The sequence below is a fragment of the Octopus sinensis genome, linkage group LG27 (assembly GCF_006345805.1).
Source record: "Octopus sinensis linkage group LG27, ASM634580v1, whole genome shotgun sequence".
Taxonomy (NCBI): Eukaryota; Metazoa; Mollusca; class Cephalopoda; order Octopoda; family Octopodidae; genus Octopus; species Octopus sinensis.
The window spans coordinates 21317776-21327758 of NC_043023.1; the positions used below are offsets into that span (position 1 = coordinate 21317776).

A 9983-nucleotide genomic window follows, 5' to 3' on the forward strand; every position below is an offset into this window, starting at 1 on the left:
ATCATCACCATCATTATTATCATTATTATTATTATTATTATTATTATTATTATTATTATTATTATTATTTATTATTATTATTATTATTCATATACACACAACCAGCCAGACTGTTAGAAAAGAAAAGACCCAAACAGGGGTCTACAAGCCGCCTTAAATATCAAGAACCCACCTATTGGGTTGCAGCAAGTAACCTTAGATGCCAAGATCCCTCCTAAGCTTCTTAGCTGTCCATAATAACACTGTTTTCTGGAGCTGTACGAAACTGGGTTTTCTGCCTATGTCCTCTCTCCATCTGTTCAGACCTTTAGGGATAGTTTCCAATGCTCCTATAACTACTGGGACGCATTTTACCCGCACTTTCCATAGTTTCGGTAATTCAATGGCTACGTCCTGGTACTCTGCTATTTTTTCTATGGATGGAAGCACTCCGTTGGTTACGACGATGATGGTTCCGGTTGATCCGAATCAATGGAACAGCCTGCTCGTGAAATTAACGTGTAAGTGGCTGAGCACTCCACTGACACGTGCACCCTTAACGTAGTTCTCGGGGAAATTCAGTGTGACACTGAGAGTGACAAGGCCGGCCCCTTGAAATACAGGTACAACAGAAACAGGAAGTAAGAGTGAGAGAAAGTTGTGGTGAAAGAGCACAGCAGGGATCACCACCATCCCCTGCCAGAGCATCGTGGAGCTTTTTAGGTGTTTTCGCTCAATAAACACTCACAACGCCCGGTCTGGGAATCGAAACCGCGATCCTATGACCGCGAGTCCGCTGCCCTAACCAGTGGGCCATTGGGCCTCATTTTTTTTCTATACTTCCCATATTAATGTTTTCATCATTTGGGACCGTAAAGTCGGTTATCTGGCACTTTCTATTCTCTTTATCTTCTGCTACCAAATCAGGCCTTCTAGCTTCTATTACTGTCAGTCTGAATGACGAACTCCCACAACATCTTATATTTCTTACTTTCTAATACTTTTCCAGGTTCGTGTTCATACCATTTGTCAGCATGTTAAAAATCCTAGATGTCCACACAAATCCCAGTGGATTACTCTACCGAAGATGTCATATATTTTCTTGAATTCTTTCTGTGACGTCATGCTATATTCAATTACTATATGAGAAATGCCTTCTTCCTTTGATTTGCATAGGCTACATTTGGAATCTAATTGGTTTTTGTATATCTTGGTGTTTATCCAATTAGTCCTTAAAACTTGATCCCGTGCTGCTACTAAAAAATTTCTCCCATTTTAAACTTCCTTTATGCAACCGTAGCCATGTCTCAGTTATTATTATTATTATTATTATTATATTATTATTATTATTATTATTATTATTTTTATTAAGGTCTCGAGCTGGCAGAGTCGTTAGCGTGCGGGGCGAAATCTTTGCGGTATTTCGTATGTCGCTACGTTCTGAGTTCAAATTTCACAGAGGTCGACTTTGCCTTCCATCGTTTTGGGGTCGATAAATTGAGTACCAGGTGAGTAGTGGGGTCGACGTAATCGACTTACCACACACCAAAATTCCAGGCCTTCTGTCTAGAGTAGAAAAGATTATTACTTATACATAAACGTGTGTTGTTGTTGTTGTTGTCTATTCTGCTTCACTTACCAACGCATGTTCTCCCATTGAAACGGAAACCTCGACGACAGAAACATCTGTAGGATCCTGGGGTGTTGATGCATCTCCCGTATCTTCCGCACACATACTTCCATCTGCACTCGTTTCTGTCTGGAAAAGTAAAACAAATTCATTGCATGGATGTAACACTTATGTATCATCATCATCACCATCCTCATCATAACCATCATCATCATCATCGTCGTCATCATCATAATCATCATCATCATCACCACTACCACCACCATCATCATCTTCATCATCATAATCATCATAATCATCATCATCATAACCATCATCATCGTCTTCGTCATCATCATCATCATCACCACCACCACCATCATCATCTTCATCATCATTATCATCATCATCATCAACATCCTCATCATTACCATCATCATCATCGTCGTCATCATCATCATCACACCACCATCACCACCATCATCATCATCACCACCATTATCATCATCATCATCATCCTCATCATAACCATCATCATCATCTTCATCATTATCATCATCATCATCATCATCACCATCATCTTCATCATCATATCATCATCATCATCATCACCACCATCATCATCATCATTATCATCATCATCATAACCATCACCACCATCATCTTCATCATCATAATTATCATCATCATCAGCAGCAGCATCACCACCATCATTATTGATATTGATGTTTTGGTTGGTGTTATTCTTCAGGTGGTACGCTGGGAGGATTGTAACAAAAACCACTGAAACAGTGGCGGGAGGGGAGCGATGTGATCGACTATCCCCCACCGCTAAAATTTCAGGCCTTCTGCCTACAGTAAAAGGGATTAATATTATTATTATTATTATTATTATTATTATTATTATTATTATTATTATTATTATTGAGAGAGAGAGAACAGTACTTGTCATCAAAGTGACACTAGGGTAAAATATACGAAGCCCAGTATACCCATCATGACTACCCGTTTGATAAGGGTATACTAGGCACATGTTTCACAACCACATGTGTGCCACATGATGATCTCATTTCAAGATAAACAGCACATGACCTTGCAGGTGGGGCCCAGTTGGAAATGTCTTCAGTTGGAGTAGCCCATCCCGCTCAAAACGTCCCTAAATAAATTGTTTAAGGATGTTGAACAAACCACCCATGTTTCCAAAGGTGAATTATCCAAACCTCCAAGAATGCCTCTCAACACGTGGCTATGATGCTCCCCCACTACTTCTGCTCATGATCAGAGATGCACAAATCGTCAGCCACTAAGGGACATGCTCAAACTGGTTAAGGTCAAACAAATGACAAGCAAATCTGTTGTACTGAGCAGAATATGTGCTGCAGCCCAAAACTTCGAATCAGTTAAGATCAGAAACCATGAAAGCCACTGTGGGGCATTTATTATTATAATTGTTATCATTATTATTATTATTGTTATCATTATTATTATTATTATTATTATTATTATTATTATTATTATTATTATTATTGTTGTTGTTGTTGTTGTTGTTGCTGTTGTAGTTGTTGTTATTATTATTATTATTATTATTATTATTATATTATTATTATCTCCCAGCCAATTGCTTATAGATATACGTGTGTATATTGTTCTTGTAGCTGCTGTTTGTCCTTTACTTACAAACACATGTTCTTCTATTGAAATAATAGCCCCGTCTGCAGTAACAAGTAAAAGAGGTTCCTCTCCTGACGCATCTACCATTCTTCCCGCACCGATTCCATCTGCACGCTCCTCCGACGGCTGGAAAGCAGAACAGAAATAACACAATTATATATAACAATCAGAATCCTTTCAACATCATCATTATCATCATCATCATCATCATCATCATCATCATCATCATAATTATCATCGTGGTCGTCGTCGTCGTTAGCAGAATCGTTTGCACGACGGTAAAAATGTTTGGCGGCATTTTGTCCGTCTTTACATTCTGTGTTCAAATCCGCCTTTCTTTCAGGGTCAAGAAAACAAATTTATTGCGCTTAATTGCATGTATATAAAACAGATGCATTATTTGGGGTTGGGTCAATGTAATAAGCACCAGTTATACACTGAGGTCGATGTAATCGACTAGTCCCCTTCTCCAAAATTTAGTGAAATTATTATTATTATTATTATTATTATTATTATTATTATTATTATTATTATTGAGTGAGAGAGCAGTGCATGTTACAAAGTGACACTGGGATAAAATATACGAAGCCCAGTATACCCATCATGACAACCCGTCTGATAACGGTACACCAGGCACATGCATCACAACCATATATGTGTGACATGGGGATCTCATATCAAGATAAACAGTACATGACCTTGCAGGTGGGGCCCAGTTATAATATTTTGTACCATACTCATCATCATCATCATCATTGTGGTTGTTATTATTAAGGCGGTGAGCTGGCAGAGTCGTGAAAACGCCGGACAAAATTCTTAGCGTTATTTCGTCGTAACGAGTTCAAAATCTGCCAATGTCGACGTTGGAATCCATCGTTTCGGAGTCGATGAAATGAGCACCATTGAAATATTAGGCTCAATGTAATCGACTGACCCCCACCTGACCCTAAAATATCAGGCCTTTTGCCTATTGTAGAATAAGTTAGATGCACCATGTTCTTTTAACAGAAGTCAGACCTTTCTCAGCTCAGTTGCTGTGGCAAAGGGATTACATACATCAAAATGCACTCCATCTGATCAAATATGGTGGAAGGAAGACGAGACGATACGACGCTCATTTGCATATATTACAATATAAAACAGGAAAAATAAAATGGAAGAAATAGCGATGTCTTTCTTCAAAGGATTGTGATACGAAAGAAAAAGGAAATTTGAAACGAGACCATTGGATGTCATATTTGGATATAAAATAGAAAATATCAAGAAAATATTAGGCCTTATCTACACATAACATCCGGAGAGAACTGAACACATGTTCTTACCTCTGCACCTTCCAGGCGTGCCGGTCCATCCTCTGCAGCATCTGCGACAGGTTGTAAGGATTCTCCTGGAAGCTGTACTGTTAAATGAGAGAAGGATAGAATAAAAGGATATATAACCAGAAGGATATATAACACAATGATGGTAAGTTCAGACAACCACACAAACACATACATACACACATACAAGTTACACTTTCAGAATATACGACTGTGTAGTCTGAAAATGCGATTATCCTAAATAAAGTGCTTTTCACATTGAAGGCTCTGATGAAGCTAGAGCATGATATCCTGGTACTCAACTAATCCTCCACCACAACCTACATCAGAAACAGCTGTTAGCCAATGAAGTGCGTTACATAACCTTTGTTTTTGCCGGTGCCATTTCTTTGCTTTCTCTTACCATTTTACACTTATCTACAATTGAATTCTGGATCACACCTAGATTGAGTTCTACACCATATTGTTATTTTCGCTATGCCCAAGCGAAATATTAAGATATTAATGTGCGAGGGTAATGAATACTTTGTCATCGGTGGATGCCGTAATATTGAAAGTTTACTCTGTATAGAAAATCCGGAAAGGTGGCTTCGTATTTACCGGTATTTTGTACACCGTCTCAAAAACCAGCACCAGCTTCTTCGGGCCCTTTTGTAGGTCACGGTTTTATAACATCTCACTCGACATATTCCCCTGGAAAAAAAGAAAGAAGGAATATATAAGTGTGTGTGTGTGTATAAATATATATACATATACATATAAACGCATATAACACTATAAAAATAAAATCCCTTGAAGGAATGGGTGGGGGGTTCCAGAGATATAAAAAGACGAATATACAAAGAACTGACTTGCGATCGCCTTGGAAACAAGGCCACTACTCAACGACATTAGATCACTAAGTGTCGATGTAATCGCCATCAGTGAAACTAGACTTTCCGACCGACATGCTTTCTTGCCATCTTTCGCGGGATACGAGAAGTATTTATCTCCATGTCAACCGGGAATCGGAGGTTGAACGGCGGCGTTGATCCGTAGGGGCATGGATCTCAACATAAGGACTATCTTCCTGGATCCAGAAGGAGAGATGATGGTCCTGGATGCGAATTGTAGTGACGGGGGTACTTACAGACAGGTACCTGTTTATACTCCGATAGAAGCAGGGAAGCCGTATATCTTCAGACATCGAGAGGTATTCCTAGGAATGCCTCGAAATTTAGAGTTAGTGGGCAACTGGTACGGTGCCTTAGAGATACAATTGGACTGTGTGGGTCTAGCGAATAGAAAGCGGATGGTAAAAGCCTGTATGGGGTCAACCAGGTCGTATTTTGATGAGGAACGGGGTTCTATAGGCAAGTAGATTAACGTTAGTAGAAGTTGTTAACCTAGATAGGCTTAGAAGGCAGGGATCCGGTTACTGGAGGCTGAAAGCGTTGCTCCCAAAGTGCCAATCCAACAGAGACCGAATTAGACAATTAACTAAGATGGCGTTGATGGGGCTAATCGTCAACAACAAATGATGGTTGGCGTTAGGTAGGTTTATTAAAGCATTAGTGGTAGAGATGGATAAAACAGAAGGGAATTTAGTCAGTAACTTCGAAATGGCGCTTTGGAAGAACATTGCAGCTGACCTGCTTGCTGCAAGATTAGCTCTGGACCATTTGCTCAAAGATAAACACGAAGGTTGCCTTGTCAGATCTAAGGTGCACTCTGTAAGAGAAGAGGGAAGGAAAGCCCCATAATGGGGGTCGAATGACAGACGCACAACGTCAAAGCAAAGTCACTATTCAGTCTTTGGTGGACCAAAATGGGCGCAAGGAACTCCAACCGGAGAAGATGTGTGAGGTATTTCAAGATCCCTTTGGCAAATGTGTGGAACGTAAAGATATCCAGAACGTAGGATGAACAAACGGATTAAGTCGATTATATCGATCCCAGTGTGTTACTGGTACTTATTTAATCGATCCCGAAAAGATGAAAGGCAAAGTCGACCTCGGCGGAATTTGAACTCACAACGTAACGGCTGTCGAAATACCGCTAAGCATTTCTCCCGTCGTGCTAACGATCCGCCTTTGTTTGACAGCCTTCTAGTAGATCTGCCAGAACTGCTACCGTAACTGGTACCAGAACAGGCCATTTCCCAATTCTGTGAGTCTAGGAGCGGTGGCACTGCTAAAAATGGACCCAAACAAGGGAGATGAAATAGAAAACTAGGTTCATAACGCTGCTGAACACAGACATCAAACTTTCGAGCAGGCTGTTAGCAAAGGGGTCGGCGCTTATCATCGAAGAACTGCTCCCACTTGGAGGACGGATTCGGATTTCAGCTAAGTTATTGGTAAGGATCAGCCCGCTGCTTTCTTCCAACCGGGAGGGACAGGCATCTTTGCTTAGTCTAGTGGCCATAGCGAAAGAGGTTGCCTGGTGGACCTTGCTGAAAGGGCTGAAGACAGACACTTTCCTCTTTACCCAGAATCTCAAAGTGAGGGTAAAGAGGGAAGTGCTGCCACCTAGCAATTTTGTTAAAAGATGGGTGAATGTAGCTCGAATGGCCCTAGTGAATGGTCTTTCTAGAAGTACGCGCCTGTACATTAAGGGCACATGAAGTGAAGAGAGCATACACCCTAGATGTCAGAGTGATCGTTGTTTTTGTGGGGTTTCAATGAGCAGCCCCTTTTGTGTAAACCCTTAGTGGCGAAAAAAGAAATTATTATTATTGAGTGAGAGAGCAGTGCATGCCATCAAAGTGACACCGTGGTAAAATATACGAAGCTCAGTATACCCATCATGACTACCCGTCTGATAAGGGTACCCCAGGCACATGCATCACAACCATATGTGCGGGACATGGTGATCTCATATCAAGATAAATAGCGCATGATCTTGCAGGTGGGGACCAGTTAGAATTTTCTTCTGGTCGAGAAGCCCATCCCACTCCAAAGTTCACTGAATAAGGGTTGTTTAAGGATGTTGAATAAGGGTTGTTTAAGCTATATTTGACCCGTCGCTCCGTTCTGATTTCGAATTCCCCAAAGTGCACTTTGCTTTCTTCCTTTCAACGTCGAGAAAATAACAGACTAGGCTCTATGTAATCGACTCGCCCTCACCTCACCCCAAGCTGCTCTTGTGGCAGAAATTTGAAATCACACTAATTATCATTATTATTTGAAACAGTTTTATTTGGGCCCCTTCAGGTTCGTCGCTCCGTTACAGGAATCTGGCTTGTTGAAGATTGGCGCAACAGAACCAGAATATATCCAGAAAGTTGGTGGAACATCCCAATAGAATCAGCAAACAGGATTAAATACAGCGGACCCTATATTGATGCAAGGATCAGGAAAACAAGTCAAGTACTTTTAGGAGAGATCGTCTGCCCAGTCGTATGTCAATATCTCATCGTATTAAAGAAGCGAGCTGGCAGAAACGTTAGCACGCCGGGCGAGATGCTTAGCGGTATTTCGTCTGCCGTTACGTTCAGAGTTCAAATTCCGCCGAGGTCGACTTTGCCTTTCATCCTTTCGCGGTCAATAAATTAAGTGCCAGTTACACACTGGGGTCGATAAAATCGACTTAATCCCTTTGTCTGTTCTTGTTTGTCCTCTCTGTGTTTAGCTCCTTGTGAGTAGTAAAGAAATAGGTATTTCGTCTGCCGTTAGGTTCTGAGTTCAATTTACGCCGAGGTCGACTTTGCCTTTCTTCCTTTCGGAGTCGATTAAATATGTACCAGTTACGCACTAGGGTCGATATAATCGACTGGCCCCCTCCCTCCAAATTTCGGGCCTTGTGCCTCAAGTAGAAAAGAATATCTCATCATATATTAAAGAAAAAGAGGGATCTATGGAGAACTGTTTGAAAAAATACAGTTATGATATACAGGCTATGGGTTTTCATTTCTACCTACTGACAGAGATGCACTGGGCTAAGTAAAAACAGATCGACATAAAAACTACAAATGCTGGGGTAATTCAGGTACCCTGAGTCCCTTCTGTTGCAATCGTTAGGGCCAAGCCCCACCTCACCCATTGCTTCCCACATATGCCAGGGGCCCTGAACAGAGCTACGGGCTCAACTCCTCTCTTTTCACTAAAACACTTAAAACATTCACACGAAGATAGACACGGTCCGATTATTTAATAAGAAAAAAGTAAAAAACCACAAGAAGCCCCGAAGAGGAAAGTGGCGATGTGAAACCGGGTGGAATGAAGCATTAACTTACCGAGAACTGGACACAGCAAGGCTTTCTCCTTCGGTTGTTGAGTTTCCAGAATCAAGCGTTTCGCTAGAAACCGACGTTCCATTATTCAGTAAGAGACTCTCAGTCGCTGCTTCATCTTCACTCTCGGAATCTGCTTCATCCGCTGACTCCTCCAATTCCGCCGACTCGTCGTCACCCACTGATTGTCCTCCATCGTTTGATTCTTCATCCGCTGACTCGCCTTCATCCACTGACTCGTCTTCGCTCACTGACTCGTCTTCGTTCACTGACTCGTCATCACCTACTGATAGTCCTCCATCGTTTGAGTCTTCATCCACTGACTCGCCTTCATCCACTGACTCGTCTCCGTCCACTGACTCGTCATCGTCCACCCATAGTCCTCCATTGTCTGAGTCTTCACCCTCTGACTCGTCTTCATTCACTGACTCCTCTCCATCCACTGACTCGTCTTCACCGTCCTCTGACGACTCGTCATCCACCGGGACTCCGTCCTCCTCTGATTCCTCTCCACCCTCAGACTCTCCTTCATCGCCTGATTCTTCTCCACTCTCTTCTTGCTCTTCATTCTCCGATGAAACATCATTTACCGACGGGTCTTTGTCGCCTAACGTCACATTCCGCCCTTCACTATTCACTGACGGTCCTTTAGTCACAACTGACCCATTATTCACCCGTTGTCCTTCAGTCACCCAAAGACCAACGACGAAAAGAAATAAGAAAAGAACGAGATTCTTCATGGCTGTTGTCTTCTTTTCGGTGCTTCGCCTGTTTACTGACACACAGACAGCTTCTAATATCAGAAGGAACAGATTTGGTTAGTGCAGAACACAGAGTATAAATGTCTAGAACTTCTTGTTTGAGTTGTCTTGTCTTGTGGTGGTTCCTGCAGCGCAAAGTCTTCAGTAGCGGGAGTCACAGCAGCAGAGTCCCGTTGCACAATCGGCCTGGCTCTGTCACATCTCGACCAAGACACTCGCATTTATAACAAATTACCTGCACCCTCCTCTGCAATTCCATTGGCACCAAAGAAGTGTTGATGTCATCGAATCCGGGAGGTGAAATCGAAAACAATGGAGTTCCTTTAGCTTCTATTGTCCAGCAATAAGGAAGCAAAACTAATTCATTGTCAGGTAAAAGATGGCCGGTGAGAACAGACAATCACTTATGCAAAACAAATGCACAAAACAGG

General features: G+C 41.8%; 1 protein-coding gene across 4 annotated transcripts in view; it reads right to left on the minus strand.

Moving 5' to 3' along the window:
* Positions 1 to 9747, minus strand: part of LOC115225284 (latent-transforming growth factor beta-binding protein 2-like) — a 12467-nt gene extending 2720 nt beyond the window's left edge. Inside the window, exons 1-6 of one of the 4 annotated variants that reach the window (XM_036514140.1) lie at positions 9142 to 9689; positions 8795 to 9072; positions 5179 to 5271; positions 4582 to 4658; positions 3266 to 3385; positions 1619 to 1738 (exon numbers count right to left, since the gene is read on the minus strand). In XM_036514140.1, the coding sequence (XP_036370033.1) occupies positions 1619 to 1738; positions 3266 to 3385; positions 4582 to 4658; positions 5179 to 5271; positions 8795 to 9072; positions 9142 to 9531 (1078 nt within the window). In that variant the 5' untranslated portion in view covers positions 9532 to 9689. Of the gene's footprint in view, positions 1 to 1618; positions 1739 to 3265; positions 3386 to 4581; positions 4659 to 5178; positions 5272 to 8794; positions 9690 to 9716 lie in introns of those variants that run through there. The other 3 variants (XM_036514139.1, XM_036514138.1, XM_036514141.1) reach the window with 3 other exon arrangements.
* Positions 9748 to 9983: the final 236 nt, after the last annotated feature.